The following is an 18376-nucleotide window of genomic DNA, read 5'->3' as shown; positions in this document are numbered from 1 at the left end:
TTTAAGATGGTTCTCAAAATGATAAATATTGTACGCGCTTTGCGACTAGATTCAACACTATGTGAGATTCATATCAACAATTTGCAAGAAAAAAAAAACCTTTTTGCGTGTAAATAGCTGAAAGATTGTCTCCTCCTCGTACGCAATTGTCCCTGTACTCCGGACTGGATCGCATGCTCGCTGTCACATGCCCTGCTATGCAATATGAGTCTGACCCTACTGGTTCAACAGGATATGCTCCTCGAGATCTTGACTGTAAATAGCACCGTGGCGTAACTGGATCTTGAAACGGATGCTCGCTACCATGCAGCTGTCCCTGTGCTCCGGGCTGTGGCCTCTCTCTCTCGCTGGCTCACGGCGGCGCACCACGATGCGAACCACCGGCCCCCGTCAGCGAGCGACAAGCGTCTGCCCCGCCATTGGTTGTCCAAGGGCAGCGCCAGCGCCCACCCCTCGTCGTCTAGCGCAGTGCCGCTCCCAACCGCCCCCACCGCTCCTGCCTCCCTGCAGCTGCAGGTGAGCAGGTCTGACGCTCTGAGCCTCCGGCCAACGGCTGAAAAGGTTATCCGAAGCGTACTGCGAAAGCTGGCCGGATCACCGGCCCGGCCCCGGAGCCGGAGCCCGCCGTGAGGTGAGAAGCGATGAAAGGCCTGGCAGATCTGGCCGCTTTGACCCCGAGCTTTTTGGCCAGGCTTTCGGGTGTCCCGCTTTGGCGTTGCCACTGCACAAGAGCCAGAAGGGCTCCCGCAGCGAACCTTTCTTTTCATTTTTCAAGAACAAGCCAGCTCGCAATACTGCAGTCGGTAGTTTTAGCCAGAGCTCAGCAGCTGGCCGATAATCTAGTTTAGTGGCGTGATCATTGTTGCTTATCCGCTTCACGCTGATTCACGACGGCTCAATCATGAACAGTTCCGGTTGCCTTTAGTTAAGTATCAACCAATATGTGGTGCGACGTTAGATTAGCTGTATTAAATGCTCCATCCATCCTTAAATATATTAACTAATTAGCATCCGGTTCCTTGAACAAAAAGATGTGGATTCCAAATCCGAAGTTGGTGGACTGTAAAATCTGGACCACAGCTTCTTGTGTTTGTATCACAAGCGGGATTGTAAAAGCCGGATTCCACGATAAGCTCAGTGAATAATCCAAGACCAAAGTTAGCCACCAAAACCATGCAGGTAGCTCCAATATCGAAGGGTCATTTATATAGCTCATCAGCTCATTGTACACAGCAAAAAGTCGTTGGATGTGGCGTTGTAGGGTACAAATTAAACAGTAAATGAGACACACGCGTGCATGACTAAGCGTCTGCTGCTTGCGTTGCACATGCGAGACGTGTGCACGAAGGATGGTAACTAGGGCTGTCAAGTACGTAGAAATGGATGGCCAACTCTCTTGGGGACCGCGCGTATACCTACTGTACGCTGCGAGGATGAGACGAGCAACAGGTACGTGAGAGGAACGGGCAGCCCAGCTCAATGTCGCACGGTGTGTCGTCCAAGCTTGCGAAAGCACTCATTATGGAGAAAAGGAACCGTTTGTTTATTAATTAGACAAAGTGTCTGCCCCCATGTCGATCTCCGTATGGAGAAAAGGACGAGGTAATGTATCAATTTGACAACTTTAATTTGCCTCCATTTAAACTCTTAAATTTTAGGATTGCAACGAGGATTCAAATTTGATCATCAACACTCTGTTGAGTAAGCGAGGGTATAGTGACTCAAAAGCATTGCTACTTTGAAATTTTTCTACTCCGATCCAGTTAATTAGTAACATCCCTAAGACATAAAAACTCAGATATGCTTTTTTTCTGTATATGTCCAATGCAAAAAGTTTGAAAGTTTAATTTGAAGTAGCCACGCCGGCACAACTCATTTAAAACCGGTTTGCACCATGCGGAAATAATGCGCGCTTAATCTAATCATTTTTTTATCTTGTGATTAAGCACTAATATTAAATTATTTCTTTGAGGGGTGTATAGACCCGGGAAAAGGCTGCAAAAATGTTGATTTTGTCGTTGTTGCCCCCAACTAACTAGCCATGTATGACCAATTGACCTACCCAATAAACATTGCTCAATGCAGATGTACTAGCTAATACTCCATGTTAGGCTGCTTTCTTAAGGAATCACACCGATGGGGAGTATTGATGAGCCGGTTCATCATGGAACAACTCTCCCACAGTTTTGCTACTGCAGCTGCTTGATAGCCAACTTGCACTCACCCCTCCTGCCCAAAGATGCTCTTTTAGGTTAGCAATGTTCAAAGATGTCACGGCTACTGCACAGGTACAGGAAGAAGAGGAATCTGTCTCCTCCAGGGAGATGCAAAAATCAAGCCATGAGCAAGCCTTATCCGCTTATACATATGAAATCTCTCAAAGCTTATGGTAGTGCAACAGATGGCTTAAACGTGTCGAGACATGCCAGAGCTGGGCATGCCGTCAATAGCCAAGCAATTGGGCAAGTAGACACGGCCCCCTGTTTACGACGGGTTCACGCTGGGAGCCCGGAGCAGGCGGACGCGAGAGAGAGAGAGAGAGAGAGAGAGAGAGAGAGAGAGAGAGAGACAAACCTACCGGCGGCAGGCCTGCAGGCAGCCGGCCACCCACCAGCTGCCGCCTGCCGGCCTAGCCGCCGCGGCTTTTACCTTTACGGCTTCTTTATTACCCCGAGCCGCGCGGTAAATACTCGGACCCCGTTTCCATTCCGGGCGTGGAGGCGGGCCCCGCGAGTCAACGCGGCCTCCGCCCCCCCCCCCCCCCCCCCGGCGCAGCAGAAGCAGAGGCCGACTGCCCGAGAGCACAGCTCCTCTGCTACTACCTTCCCTTTCTTCCCTTCCCCCCCATGGCGGCCCACGAGGCCTCCGCCCCCGCCACCGCAGCAGCAGGCGACGGGGCGCGCCGCCCGCCGCCGCGCCCCACGCTCTCCCTGCCCCCGCGCTCCGCCGTCGAGTCCCTCTTCGCCGGCTCCTCCTCGGCCGGCGCCGGCGCCGGCGCGCTCTTCCCCGACACGCCCTCCCCGGCCTTCCACGGCTCCTTCACGCAGCTCCTCGTCGGCGCCATAGGCTCGCCCGCCGCCTGCTCCGCTGCGCCGGCCGTCCCCACGCCGCCGTCCCCGTTCTCCGTGCCACCGGGGCTCAGCCCCACCGCGCTCCTCGGCTCGCCCGGCCTCTTCTCTCCCACGGTACTCCCTAAACAACCCCGGCTAGTAACCGGAACACCTCACCGTTGCTTTGCCTACCTTGTTCGCTCGCTCGCTTATCCAGTTGTGCCTGGGTTTTTGGCTGCTGCCCCATGAGGAGCGCTTGCTAGTTAATTAAATTCGCGGGCAATATGCTACTACTCCTATTGCTGCCTCCGAACAGTTTTGCGGATTCCTGAGGGTAATACAGTGTGACGGTGCCTGCCTTGGACCCGCACTGGAAGGTCTGCGTGCAGCGTGGAAAGGTCAAGCACGATCACTGACTGACTCGTGCCACCTCGTGGTCCTGCCGAGTACGGCGGAATGCTGTAGGCTGCTGTACCCGATGTGAGGCTAGTTGCCCAGGATCGCTCTGGACGTTAGCAATTTGCTTTTTGGGGATTATGCTGAGATAATTCTGTTGCTGATGTTGTTAATGTCTGCAGAAAACTCCTGTTCTTTCCCTTGCTTGCAGCGCCAGTTGCTTTGATTGACATTAAAATTATGGTATCTCGTCCAGGTGCACTTTCGGGAATGGGAACCCATAGTTTTTCTTCTTTATTTTGCAGTGATAAGGCTAGAATGGTAATTGGTTAAATTGATCAGTAATGTTTGCCTGCTCCTCCATGTATGCATAGTTCATGCTGTGAGTTGCTTGTGCACATCAGGTTCTAGCATTCTTTCAGATAACAAGTCAATCAATAGAATACTTGAGCTTGGGGAGAAGAGTAGAAAACTAAATTTTAGAGTATATCGGTTGTCAAGGTTATAATGTTGCAATTGGGGATTTCAATGATCTTGAAGAAATGCTCTGTCATAATTAGAGCAGATAGTTACATTTGTTAGTTGTGTTAGTTGCTGTAACAACATAGCATGAGAAAATTATAGTGGTTTACAACTGCATTAAGCACATTGTTACAGATGTGAAATCTGGAGATGCTGCTTTTAACAGTTTCTGTGGTAAGCACGATTGATATAATCTGTTGCCTGACAAATGTTTCCATGTTATTCCTGTCATTTGGATCTGCTCAACTCTTTTTGAATGCCTGTTTTTTAAATGTTTTATTGTGCTTACTATTAAATGCTACAGTTGCAAATAGATATGTTTATGTTTTAGATTAAGTGATTAAGTATTACTTCTTTTTCTGCAGGGGAGTTTCGAGATGTCCCATCAACAAGCCTTAGCACAAGTAACAGCACAAGCAGTCCACTCACAGTTCAATATGGTCAACCACTCAGATTTCTCGATCCCTTTCTCGTCAACAACAAGACCAGCTTTGACATCACAGCATCAGCATGTCAACCCTACCAATGTGACATCAACGCAGGAGATATCAACTCTGCCATCACATACAGGTAAAAACAACATTGAGTCTAATGAGGTTTCACAAGGACTCCAAAATTCTGCACCCACTTTTGATAAACCTGCTGACGATGGATACAACTGGCGGAAGTATGGCCAGAAGGCAGTTAAGGGTGGGGAGTATCCAAGGAGTTACTACAAATGTACCCATGCAAGTTGTCCAGTTAAGAAAAAAGTGGAGCGCTCAGGAGAAGGACACATCACTCAAATAATTTATAGAGGTCAGCACAACCACCAGCGTCCACCGAAAAGGAGGTCCAAAGATGGTGGTGGTCTACTAAATGAAATAGATGATTTCCATGAGAATGAAGATGCTTCAACTAGATCAGAACCAGGCTCTCAAGATTACTCCGGAAAACATGGGGGTTCCAATGATGGCATAGCAGGGCCTCCGGTGTCAAGGAGGAGAGAAGGAGATGAGCAATTGTCGGGCTCAAGTGATAGTGAGGAGGAGGAAGATGCTGAACAAAGGGTTGGCAATGGAGATGCTGGTCGTGCAAATGCAAACAGAAGGTAGTTTCTGTAATAGACATTTTTTCTCTTTTTTTCAAGCTCCGATCTATAATTGTTAGTTTTATTGGGCAGACATGTGCCGACTCCAGTCCAAAGGATAATTGTGCAAACAACTAGTGAGGTTGATCTTCTGGATGATGGTTACCGATGGCGCAAGTATGGGCAGAAAGTGGTAAAAGGGAATCCACACCCGAGGTAACCCCTTTGCATTTTGACTTGTTCTCCATCTTCTTTGAGTGCATCCACTCTGCTGTGATTTTACATGTACCATTGGAAACAACACATTTTATTGGAATAACTCTGCATAACACTATTATCAAGAGGCACTAGCTATTATGTATAAGCCTATAAGGACTTGCCTCTTATTGAAAAAAGATTAGTACATCTTAAACTATTATTAGCTTGGTTAATCAGTTGGTTTAAGTATGTGCTGTAGTTATTAGTTGGTTTATTTAACAAATCCTGTACACTATTGTAGTAGCTGAAATGGCAGATTCACCCGCTACATTACAATATCTCGCTCCTTATACGGAAGCAGCCCTGGCTGAGTATTTTATGTACCGCGAACGGCATACTTTAATAATTTATGATGATCTCTCCTAACAGGCACAAGCTTATTGCCAAATGTCCCTTCTATTAAGAAGACCCCCCGGCCGCGAAGCTTATCCAGGGGATGTTTTTTATTTGCATGACCCACAAGATATGAAATTTATAACAGCCTTTTATGATGTTGAACTACCCACTGTTTTCTTATGATGTTGAACTGTTGACCCACCCACTGTTTAAATAGTGAATAGTATCATTTGTTACTCCAGCAAAGCCAAAACATGTACCTCACTGGTCTTGGTCTATGGTGCGGGCTCTTAGGGCCTGGCACATTATTGGATCAAGTCTTGAACTCTGGATCTTTTGAATGTTAATCTCAATACCCTGGAAAGTCCTATGCAATATTGCTATTGCTGCAAAACCTCATGGTAGCGCCCTGCACCTCACCACGATGCCCCCGTGTCCATGTTTGTTGGTGTTCAGTTAGGACACTTCAGATATTAAATGTGGGGTATCGATAACTTCAGTCCCTTGGATCCACAGGATCTGTGTCGTCAAAAAGTTTTAGCTTTGGCCATCAATGCATGCAGGATTATGTAGATGACAACATAAAAAATGGTGTTATAAGATCCACCTTAAATACATACTTTTCAAAATTTATGCTTCTTTTATTCAAAGTAACATATTTCTATCGAAATTGACAGTTAGTGTAACTGCCATTGCTCTGAGATTTGTGAACCTTTTAGAAATAGGAGTGTAGAAGCAAAAACCACTGGTTATTAAGTGACAAGTAAGGAAGAACCTTTGTTTGATTTAGCTCGGTGATGGTGCCTAAATAGGAATTGATTTCAGATACTACCAAGTTTTATTCCTAATTACTATTCTTAGGATTTTTTTATCCAGGACCTGTTATTTTGCGCTGATTTTTTTCATTTTCTCACTCGGGGAATTGTGTGCACAGCAGCCTTTCATTTTCGAGAAATATTTTGCACCATTTGCCCAATGTCATTGATATAGTGTAAATCTACTAGGGGTGATTGCCTTTCTTGAGTTTATTTGCTTCCTATTTGCTGAACTGTGTCTTACAGCTAATACACCCCAAAAGATAGCACCCAATGCAAATTTCCGCTATTACACTGTCCTAAACTAAACGTCACAAAGTAACAATGTCCCGAAGCAAAATTCTCTTCAGCCATCCAACATGATTCTGGGTTAAGTTAGCAAATTCTGAAAGCATTAGGCGAATTATTTCATGTCCAATTGCCTATTCTCATATAAAAAATGGCCTGGAAGTTTCTCTTGTTGTATTGTACTCCCTTGGTATAAGCGGGACCAGATAAACTTTTATTGAACAGGGTCCAGTTATACTAGGTTTATGGACTTAGTGACCTGCTCAAAGTGTTGATTCTAGCCCTCTTAACAAGCCTTGATCCCCATTTGGTGCTCATACGTACAAACTTTTAGTTTGTATATTAACCAGTATAAAAAATTCTGATAAGAATATTTGTTAATGTACTTCTATAACTACTCTATTCAATGATAAAATTTCATGTTAAAATTCATCACCAACCGGGAGTTACATATATGCTAAGTTTCTGACAAATAAGAAAACAAAACGAGGATAAGGTTTGTGACCATTAGGCTAAAATAGTGATGATGTGGTAGGTGCATGGCCATAAAGCCTGCTTTGTCTTATACTTCTTTACATATACTTGCTAACAACAGAGCTGTCCTGCAAAAAATATGGGCCCTGTGCCAAATCATACTTTAGGCCCCCCAATATAACAAAAAAAGTTTAATATATAGTAATTTTTATATTTTAAATAATTGTATAGCCACTTCAGATACTTATATATGTTGCTTGAACACATTTCTAAAATCAACTCATCTGTTGCCCTTATTCTTTTTTTTTCTTTTCATGCTTTTCATAACCAGAGTCATATTTTCTATTTCAACTTTCAGAAGACATGATTTAAAAAAGATGCACAAATAGAGAAAAAAATAGAATTAGCAGGGCCACAAATTCAAGTAGAAAACTGCAAGCACATGCAGGTTTACAACTACTGACATGATTATTAGTACCCCGATCCAACAAGAAGCGATTTCAAATGGTCCAGCAGAGCCAACCAAACCCAATTGATCAATTTGATGCTAAGATTAAGGTGTAAGGACAAACGAGATAGAGGAGAAGAAAATGAGATATAAATATGAGATTGGGATTTGGGGATGATACATGGTCCAACGGGATTTTACTTGGGGGCAAATTGCTGATTAATTGGTGATAGGAGAAGAAGAATCAGGCGTACAACTGTTAGGAGATGATTTGCATGTGGCAAGGAAGAAGTGGAAGAGATTTGAGGGAGTAGAAGGAAAGTCTGTGTAGGTTTCTCAAGGAAGCTCCATGGGAGACTTGAGTGGTCTGGTCGTTGTGCTAGAACTACTAATACTGATTAGTAGTACAGACTAATCTAGCTGGGGCCCTGTGCAGGTGCACCGGTGGCACATGCCCAGGGACAGGCCTGGCTTAACAATAACAATGAACGATCGAACGATTAAAAATGATAATTATGGCTAGCATTTTGATCTAATAGTTATCGATTTTATTTGATAATGCATTATTTCCGAACATACCTGGAGTATCAATTTGAATTCTATTTGCACTTGAGATATCTATTCTGGTTGTACTATGCAGGAGTTACTACAAATGCACGTATCAAGGATGTGATGTGAAGAAGCATATCGAAAGGTCATCACAAGACCCAAAGGCCGTCATAACGACATACGAAGGGAAGCACAGCCACGATGTGCCAGCAGCCAGGAACAGCAGCCATGCTGCTGCCGCTGCTAACGCCAACGCGTCATCCTCCACCAGCTTACCACACAGGGGGCAGAATTCAGCATCCAGTAGGCGCAGAGGAGCAGATGTGTCGTCGGCCTCTTCTATGCTACTAAAAGAGGAAAATGAAATAACATAAAGTTTTGGAGTCTCTAGCAGCCTGAATTATTCTGTTCTCTGTCCATTTCCCAGGTGTGCTGCCTCACGCGCTGTGCTGGAGCAAATTGGCATTGTAAGTCCTGCATGGTTTCAGCGAAGAGCGAGATCCTTCTGTTTGCGCACTTCCGGGAGCTTTGCACTTCCTGTTTTGCAGCACTGTGTTGTTACCCCATTGGTTGTCCATGCCATTAGTCTTACCCATGGAGAACTACAGTAGATGACAGCTTTCATCAGCCAATTGTATATGCTCTATTTGGAACGTTCTGAGGTGGTTTGTAGATACACGGCTCCATCCTGGTCTCTGTAAGTGTTAATCGACAGGATATATAAAGTTATAGTTGCTGATGACTGTTTGCCATGGGCCTGTGGTGACCTCCCTTCCAATTTCCCAGGTATCCAATCTCGAATTCGTCGATGTCGTTGACCAGCAACGAAATTTGTTCGTTAAATGTGTATTCTCATACAACTTCCATGTGACGAGTACTGGGGTGCCCCAACAATAATCTGGTGATCAGTTTCCAAGGCCCAACTATGCTACTCTGAAAAGAGGACTAAATGTATCCGCCCATCGATATGAACTCTTTTTCAACGATGGAAAAATCATTTAGCACCATAGGATAATATCTATTGCGAGAGACCCGTTACATCTTTGGATGACGGATATTTATTGAAGTGTGCATTCAGCCATTCACAGAAATCATTTTTCACTTTTCTATATGCCTATACTCTCCTCTTTTTTATGTTTTGAATCTCTTATTTGAAGCTTCCAGGCATCCAGTGTGAGTGGGAGGAAATCCGGAATGAGTTTTCGTTGCCGTCATCATGCTGTAGCCTTTCGCACGGCGCCGGCCCGCCCTCTGCCCACTACTTGTTCGACAAAACGCCTCCCCGTCCCCCGGGCAGCGATCTCCGCCTCCCCAGCCAGCGCGACTCCATGGCTCGTAGGTCCGTCCGTGCATTCGCTCCCCGCCCGTTTGTCCAGATCACGTTGGCACGGCGCGCTCCGCCGCTTCGAGGGGAACAGTGGTTGATGGCTTCCGCGGGGCACTAGCTAGTCTGCACTGATGACTCGCGGAGGCTGCTGATCCCTGAATAGGACGAGGTACGCTCCTTCACTTTTGCCCGTTCTGATTCTGTACTCTCAGTGCCGTTCAATGTCCTGCACATTCTGCCCTCAAAAAAGAAAAAGAAAAATGTTCTGCACATTCTCTCATCTGGACACAGCTAAGCACGGTACGATGGCCATGCTGCAATAGACGCCCGTGTGATTGCAAATTGCAGCGCTGGCTAACATACACATATACATACAGCCGACGGTAAATTCGGCGGCCATTTTCTTGGAGGCTGAAAGTTAGGACTGGTTCACCTCCATGGTTCCACTGCATACAATCTGCTCGTAGTGTAAGCAGGCAAGGCAAGTGCCTGAGAAGGAAATTTTAGAAACAAGGTTTGGCTATTCCTGATTTCTGTCAGCATCTTATCATGGAATGTTCATGTTGTCTGATGACCATTTCGTCTTGTCAGGTTTAATGTCTATCTGCGTCTGAAAGTGACATATGGCAACCGGCAACTCGAGTGGAAAAGGTTAGATCGTGACCAACACCTGAAGGGTGGTATCGGCTGGTATATACATTATTACGATTACAGAAAAGTTTCTGTGCTTACATGCAGGCAGAAAGGCCAGCATTTTAAGCAGAAACTAAGATGTGGGGTCATCAGCTTTTTTTCCCTCATTCTTTCCTCATCGATTGAATGGATCTAGCCTTCCAATATACATGCAATCACTATGATCAAATGTGTCACTTGTCATCAACTGTGACTATTGTTGGAACTTGCCCATGGTTAACAAATTCAATCTTGTTCAGCCTAACACAGCAGAGGACCTGCTCAGGGAGCTCCTCTTGCTTCTGGGCCTGCAAGATCATTATAATTAATTACAATTAATATGGACTGAATATAAGATATTTCAAGAGTACTGCCAGATAAAGTGCAGTGTTAGTTATTCATGGGTAGTATGATGTAGTTTTTTTATGCAAAACTTTCTATGCAAGACAATGGTGAGCTCTATGATTATCAATTTAACAGTATTCGATGAATCTGAAATTTGTCTTGCACCCAAAGAAACACATAAGGACATCAGTTGTCTGCAAATAAGTAGGAGAAGCTGAAGAAGATTGATAGATGCATCTTTGGTGGAAAATCTAAAGGAAAACTTACCTGAATTGTCAAACCCAAATCAAGGATGCCATTCTTTAGGCGTTCCCTAAATGAATCTAGTCCCTTCCTAGCAATGTAGCTGAACCGGTGTATATCAAGGTCTACCTCAAAGTAGTTCTCTCCCTGGTGAGGTAAGAGATAAACATTAACTGGTGGGTTCTCAGTATACCACATACCTTTACAATCTGATTACCACCTAACAACATCGAGTGTGTTACTTCACAGTTCAAACAAGTACATCACTTTACCTCATAGAAATTATGTTGGGGCCGTGAGAGGACTGGCTTCTCATTGTATGCTTGGACAAGCTTCTTCTCTGTGGAACCCAACTGGAGGTCATCTGGGTTGACCAATCCAGCCATGATTTTCAATCGATCTCTGTACATGGTGGTAGATTCTGACGTAAACCCTTTTACCTTCTCAGATTCATTCTCAAAAAATTTCTGTTGACAGAAGGATTCTGTTAGCTCACAGAAAATAATTCTGTTTGGGAAGTAGAGATGGTGAACTGGAAAAGGCTAACCATGATAGAATCCTTGAAATGATCCGAAACCTCCTTCTCATAGTATTCAGATATCCTGAAGTACAAGACGAGGCTAAAGCCTTCTCCGTCGCTGTCACCGAGGAACATAGCAGCAGGGTAGGTAGGCATCTGTGATTGAGGCAAAAAAAAGAAAGCTTGTAACATTAGAACTTCAAATGGTAGTCAAGTTATACCTACTTCCATGCAATTTGCAGGGGAGTACCTGGATGTTCACAATCAAAAGTGACGGGAGCTTGGGATGTGTTCTGATCTGTGGAAGATCAAGGTGCTGAGCAATGTGATGAACCTTCTTGGTGCAGGCAAACAAGTCCACCCCTATCGGATAATAAGCAGCATAATTTGGAGCAGCACATTTCTTCTTATCTCTGAAAAGATTGAAATCAGATGTTCGGTTCATACAGCTCATTTCATGCTGATAGATAAACATATTTGACAGCGTTGTTTCCGAGTTTCTTGTCATACTTTAGGAAGGTCTCACTCCTCAACTTGAAGAGGGATGGATCAATCCGTGACCAACATCCTGTTGTCAGCTTCTCACCTCCACATGGGATTGTTTGCCCTACCTTTGGACGAACAACATATTTCTTAGATTTACCTACAGTGAGATTTTGAACATTAGCTAGATTGAGAGGGGTGTCAAACTGAAACAGACACTGGACTTACCCAGTTCACTGCTGTCTTCATAGTCATCGCATGATGTCTTGTATGAGAGCCGAATGACTGTTGACTTTTTTGTTGTTGGGCTTCCACTAGTCAACTGCTGCATCTTGTCATTGAAGCTGATAGAGTGCAGCAGCTTCCGTAAGCGGGATGGGGTGGGGCTCTCCTTGTTATCATCATCTGTATCATTTTTATCCTTCAAGCCCTTGAAGCTAATGGAGGTCGGTAAGCACTTGGTGGCACACACGGACATGCTTTGGCTCCTACGTCCAGGATCATCACCTTTCAATGCAAGAATATCAGATAAAGCTGTAGAAGTTGTTGAATATTTGTAATGCTTATTCCTTTGAGGTAAAATTGTTCATACCTTTATCTCTTTTCAGGTACTGTTCAATAGATAATGTCATAGGCACACCACGGCATATCTCGCCAATACGAGAGAGTGCGTCAGCAAAACGGGAAGCGCTCTCATATTGCTTATTTTCGTCCTCATCTTCGTCCGAGGATGCCGAACTATCTGCAGGGGAATTCAAACCTTGGACATTACAGTTATGCCTCCCTGAGACATCAATTCGCACAACGACCATTCCTAATAATTCCTAATTGTTAAGTTTCTAATGTTCATACCTCCATCCACACTCTTGAATTCATCATCAGAATCATCTTCAAGAATGCTGACAGAGTCAAACCAGGCATCTTCGTTGCTGCAACCTACAACGGTATGAGAAAATCTGGTTGATTCATTGCCTCGTACTTATCAGCTTACATGAACTTTTACCTTTACCGTCCCTCTGGCTGTGGTGCCACTGCATCTGCGTAAGGTGGAATGTCTTGGAAAGCTCCGACTTGTCACGGTTCGCCGTCTCGACATGTACAATCTCGCTCATTGAGAAGCCAGTCATGCGTCCTCTCGAATCGCTCAACTGTTGTGACTGGGGTGCCTCTGGCATGATGGACCGGGAATGGCTGCGGACTCTTCGTCCTCTGGTGTAATATCTCGCTGGCCTCCTATGCTCTAGGGCAGCCTTGGAAGTACAGGAACCCATGGTGATGGATACTTGTGTGTGTGTTTTCTGTTTCTAGTATCCTCAGTACTCTTCTTTAAGATAATTCACCTTCAGTGTTTGTACACACTCTGGAGGTAGAGATGAAGGCCTAACCTGCAGTCACAAGAATATAAGTTTGGTGTATGTTTAAGCAGGTTCTAAAGATTCGCATACAGACGGTGGGAGTGGAGTGATTTCTGTGGCACCAAAGACCAAGTATTCTCAACTAGACAGGCAAATGTGAGGGGAATGTAACAAGAAACTGGATAAACAGAATGGAGAGCTACCAGAGTGAATCCAAGAAACGCAAATGGTTTTGGAAAAGCAAGAGACTTGGAAAGAGAGGGCAAGGTTTGGAGAAACCTGCAGCCGTTCTGCAATATAATGTTGTGTGTAGGCTCATGATTGATGGATTAGTTTGGAGAGCATGTGCTCGTTGGTAGGTTGGCATTTTGCATTATAGGCTTTATTGTAGACGACGAATTATATCAACTATTCCTGGACAAATTATTAGGCTACTTTGAACTTCAGGGAAGGTTCCTGTTCAGTTTGCATAATGAGGAGAGATCTTGTAGTTGAAGAGAAATATGGTTAAGCAGATTGCCTTGTACTGCCGGTAGGGGTTTCGGATTTATGCAATGATCAGATGGATGCCGCGTTTGCAGGGGGTATCTGCATTTCTTGAAAGATGTTGATGGTCAAAGAGATGCAAATATTCGAGAATCAGCAGTCGGACAGCCAGCTACGAGCTGGAAAGAATTGATATCTGAACAAATGAATTATATGTTGGGCAAATGAGTTAGGGAATGGTAGAGGAATAAATTCTTGGAACAGTACGTGCAATCAAGAATAATTGTTGTTGTCGGGCTTTCTTTCTTTATTTTTGGTCATGGAGAGTAAAACATATTTCATCTTTTTTTTGCGAGTATTCAGCTTTGTTTTTTGGAGGAGTTATTCATCTGTTCAGCAAAACATCATTTGGCTGCAAACAGAACGTATTCAGGAAAACATTTAGTTACTGTTATCTTGGGTTGAAGAACAGAAACATACTGAAAAATATTAGCCCCCTGTAGAAATGAGTAGAAAACTGAGTGGTTGTTAGACTTGTTGGGATGGAGATTAACAGTCTAAACGTGCCTCTAGCACTTAACGAACGTAGATCCTCGTTTATTATTGTAATTATGTGCACATGCACGGCCGGCGTATGATTTTTTTTATATATCTCTAACTAGGTCAGTATACAGTGGGGCCAACGATGACAAATGGGCAGACACATACAAGAACATACACTACCTTTTTCTCTCTCCCTAAAATCGGTTCCTTTGTAATACCCTCTCTATTCCGGATTATTTTTGAGTTTGTCCTAAATCAAACTTTTGTAAGCTTGACCATGCTTTTAGAAAATAAGAATAATAATTACCATACCAAATTAGCTTCATTGGATCCATTATAAAGCATAGTATTATAGTTTACTTCTTTGATGTGGTATATGGTAATACTCTTTCCTTTGGCCAAACTCATGATCGTTTGATTTAGAAAAAAACTTAGAAATGCTTATATTTTAGGAGGAAAATGAGTAAAAAAATTATGAGCTACTAATACGAGAATTAGGTAGGTGCGGCGGCTTAAACGACCATACAAACAAATCTTTTTATTTTCCCCCGAAATCGTGTTGGTCCAAAAAAATATATTCTTGGTTCAGCATACAAGGTTCACTGTGGCATTTTCTTTTTGGAAAGGCATAGTAACAATTTTTCTCTGGCGAAGCCCCTACTGACTGTATATATTTTTACCAAGGAATCAAGCGTGATATAATAGCATTCCCATCAAATTGAAGAAAGTACAGTGTAGAGCACAACGTCCCAGTGTACCAAAAAACGAAAAAGAAACAGCGTTCAGATAATCCCAATTTCCAAACCCAAACAAATTTAACAGGATACACTGGGTGAAAAGGTGAGAGCGAAACAAGACACGGTTCATTCAGCTAGGGTGGAAGAGGAAGAGGACGAACCGCTCAAGTCCTGGAAAAAGGCATGGCGCGTGCAGGCATCTGGGAACACGAACATGCACTGACTGAGCCGGGAGGCTGGCGGCGTGCGGGTGCGGGGCCCGGCGCCTCTCCCTTTTGCACGGTCGACGTCGAACCGCCGGCCGGTGACGGGGAGCAAGGAGCCGCCCTCTCCTGCGTAAAAGAGGCTGGACGGCAGCCGGACAGAAAATAAGCCATGCGCCCACCGCTTGTAAATTAGCAACACCTATGTATAGTGTTTTTCCTTGTTTGGTGCCGTCCTCGGATAAGGAAGGTGGGCGCGCGTCGCTGCCGGTACCCATTGCCAGCGAGTGAAAGGGCCCCTCATCTTGACCCTCCCTGAGCCCCAAATCCCTAAACCTTGATCCCAATTCCTCTCTTCTTCTCCGACCACGGTGATCTTCTCCGCTCTGACAGAAAGCAGCAATCGCGCGCTCCAGACTTGTAGAACAAAGGGAGAGGTCGTTATTTAAAAACAGAGGGGAGTATATATGTACCTACATATCAGATAAGCACATACTAGACTTGTAGAACATATTCCTGAGGTAGCTGTGCAGCAGCAATGGACATAGAAAATATCAAGTGCGAAATCAGCTTTCGTCCTTTACAATAGAATAAGGATTATTCTTTCACTGGCCGATGCAGTAATACAATCCTATTTTAGAACACAACAATGAGCAGAGTCACTACATCTACATGCTAGATGTTTATCGCTAAAATTGGTTCCCAGTTGAAGTTCCAGGCTGCTCGCTTGCCACTTTACTGCACCGACGGCGGCAGGAACTGAGGCGCTAATAATCCGGTATGGATGCAAAGGTGTACCCTGGTGCTCCTCGCCACGAATAGTAAGCAACTCGAGTTTCGTAAAAGCCTGCAATTATGCCAAAATTATGTAAATGTTCCACTTTGACACTTTCCACAGCCATAGCCTTTCAACAGCTGCAAATGGAGACACAAAAAAGTGTGACCAGTTTCCTTTTCTACAATAATAATGCCAGTACTGATCGCAATACCAGTTGAACATGAAGCCTACTGATTCCCTGGTCGTAGGAGTCCACTATCAGCCAGAACAAAAATGCTGTTGCCTTGTTTGGTTTGAACTTTTTGAATCTTGCGTATGGCAATTAATATCTCTCTTAAGTCAAGAGATATAACTAAGAAAAACTACAGTAATAGGTATTTCAGAAGCTAAAGAGAGTGGATAATAACAGACTAAATAAAAAGGAAAAATTCAATAATGTTGAGGAAATAAATGCACACGCTTTGGTACTTTAAATTAACATACCAGGAAGGAAGGCAAGGAAGCCCAGGAACAAGAGACCATATGCCAGAGAACTATCACCCTCCATGTGACCTGTGAATATGAAGTATGAAAGGAAGAGAAGTGAAGTTCCTAGGAGGAGGAGGAACAATGCCAGTGCAATTGACTTCCAGGGGATCCTCCTGTAGGATTTTGGAGTGTAAGCGAACCGAAGATCAACATCTTCTTTAGTAAGATTGTTGTACTCCCCACCCTCTACAGGAAGAGGTGTGTAACGAACGTTACGTCTTGATGCCATATGTCAGTATCTGCACTGAGAATGTTTTCCTGCAAAATATGAATCCAAAGAATGAGAAAAACAGAAATACCATATGACTGAATCATGAAAGAGTTCTTGGGCACCGCATCATACATACAAAGCTGTCATACTGCATATCATCTATCCACATTGTGGCTTAGACCAAATGGTCACATAAATCATTTTTACCTGTGTTGCCTAGTCAGCTGGTATACTTGTGTTGGTCACACCTCTATTTCTGTACATAATAGATACATGTTTCGTTAACTACGTGCACTAGTGCTGTAAACATGCTTATCTCTTGGCAAGAGATAGTACCTTACTTTTTCTTCTTTAATGATAAGATATGCACTCTCCTGCGTATTCGAGGAAAAAAAAGAGATAGTACTTTACTTGCAGCAGATGTATATAACCTTGGGCATGCATCTCAGGCAAAAGAAAATACACATTGTAAGATACTTGCAGCATACATTGGTTTGTGCTTCACTCATAACTTATTAGGAAAGCTCAGTTCAAGTCTTTTCTGCTTTGAACTTGATCAACAGCCCAAACAGAAGACTATCGCGCAAAGGCAACATAATATAATCTTATTTAACATGCTGCGACGTGCTATGACAAATAGATCTCAAATTGCAACAGGATAAAATTGTTTTGCTTGCCATATTTGTCACAGATGAACATTCATAAACAAAAGAGAAACAGAAAGAATAGAACAAAACATGACCGGGCATCAATGAGCAATGCTCGCCTTAAAAAAGCAAAGCAAATCAAGACAAATAGAAAGAGAGCAAAAATGAAACGTAAAAGTGCATTCCATACAAGCGTTGGACACTAGCAAACAGTAGACAGTAGATCAACTCCCTACGAGACAACTTGCCATCCAAGATGGTTAGATACCTACAACTAGTTTCCACTACCTTTTAACCCTTCATGTTTGGGCCACACTCTATACAGAACTCACTCCTTCCCTCCCTCTCCACCATGGACCCGGCCATTGAGGCCTGGGACTAAGACCACTGATATAGCTTATGTTCCATCCAGAAACATGACAATATAAAAGAATAATCATATTACGTAAAGATCTGTATTAGTTAGAATGCTTATCGCAAGAAAGCTCAACTTGTGGATGCACTGCAAGGCCTCAAGGGAGCACCACATTTTCTGGATGGAAATGCAATGCAAGAGTCTAGAGAGGAGGCTCTGGCAGGAGATGGCCAGAAGGGATGCTGCTACAGCCAGGGCTGTCAATCGTTGGACCAGAGAGCAGATATTCAGTTTTTTGCTATTATTTTAACAGAAGTAAGAAAAAAAAGGCTATATGCCTGAGATGAGTCAAAACCTCAAAATTTCGTTCATTCACAACGAATAAAAGATGAAAGCTTATCAAGGCTGCAAGAAAGTTCAAATTATCCGCTGAGAAATATATAGGGTATAGAATAATACGGAACCCAAACAAAGAATAGTTATACCAGGACAGAGAGCACACATACAAGATAATAAGAGAAAGGAGGAACACCACGATACAAACATAAACAATAATCAGTATTAGTTCCTGGTACAACAAATCCTTTTGAGACATTGATTAACAAGTACCATCTTACTGTCCTAATCTTGGGCACTAGAATAGTGGAATGACTTTCCTCTCTTTTTATTTATATATATAATCAGTAGGGGATACTCATCCCCTCCTGTTGCATAAAAAAAAAGTAGTGGAATGACTTC

At 43.7% G+C, this 18376-nt stretch overlaps 3 protein-coding genes across 5 annotated transcripts; 1 reads left to right on the top strand and 2 right to left on the bottom strand.

Moving 5' to 3' along the window:
- The first annotated feature begins 2772 nt into the window (after positions 1-2772).
- Positions 2773-9048, top strand: LOC112874899 (probable WRKY transcription factor 3). 3 transcript variants are annotated; one of them, XR_003225061.1, is made up of 6 exons: positions 3139-3185; positions 3703-3767; positions 4334-5058; positions 5131-5253; positions 8297-8902; positions 8992-9048. XR_003225061.1 is itself a non-coding variant. In XM_025938476.1 (4 exons), the coding sequence occupies exons 1-4, from the start codon at positions 2847-2849 to the stop codon at positions 8577-8579; spliced, it is 1470 nt and encodes a 489-aa protein (XP_025794261.1). In that variant the 5' UTR covers positions 2773-2846; the 3' UTR covers positions 8580-8957. The 3 variants fall into 3 exon arrangements, 1 of the variants encoding a protein (XP_025794261.1); XR_003225060.1 differs by lacking the exon at positions 3703-3767 and having other exon boundaries at positions 2773-3185; XM_025938476.1 differs by lacking the exons at positions 3703-3767; positions 8992-9048 and having other exon boundaries at positions 2773-3185; positions 8297-8957.
- A 1122-nt stretch (positions 9049-10170) lies between these two features.
- On the bottom strand, positions 10171-15119 carry LOC112874898. The gene is made up of 11 exons (XM_025938475.1): positions 15078-15119; positions 12799-13832; positions 12648-12731; positions 12388-12537; positions 12024-12302; positions 11823-11955; positions 11563-11725; positions 11340-11468; positions 11065-11259; positions 10817-10939; positions 10171-10512 (listed from the first exon to the last, which is right to left on the bottom strand). Exons 2-11 carry the CDS (start codon positions 13064-13066, stop codon positions 10399-10401), a joined length of 1638 nt encoding a protein of 545 aa, XP_025794260.1. The 5' UTR covers positions 13067-13832; positions 15078-15119; the 3' UTR covers positions 10171-10398.
- A 501-nt stretch (positions 15120-15620) lies between these two features.
- On the bottom strand, positions 15621-16895 carry LOC112874903 (transmembrane protein 230-like). The gene is made up of 3 exons (XM_025938481.1): positions 16844-16895; positions 16381-16683; positions 15621-15966 (listed from the first exon to the last, which is right to left on the bottom strand). The coding sequence occupies exons 2-3, from the start codon at positions 16652-16654 to the stop codon at positions 15887-15889; spliced, it is 354 nt and encodes a 117-aa protein (XP_025794266.1). The 5' UTR covers positions 16655-16683; positions 16844-16895; the 3' UTR covers positions 15621-15886.
- Positions 16896-18376: the final 1481 nt, after the last annotated feature.

The sequence above is a fragment of the Panicum hallii genome, chromosome 9 (genome assembly GCF_002211085.1).
Source record: "Panicum hallii strain FIL2 chromosome 9, PHallii_v3.1, whole genome shotgun sequence".
NCBI classification, from domain to species: Eukaryota; Viridiplantae; Streptophyta; class Magnoliopsida; order Poales; family Poaceae; genus Panicum; species Panicum hallii.
Note: the sequence above shows the minus strand (reverse complement) of the source record. Positions and strands in the feature narration are given on the sequence as shown.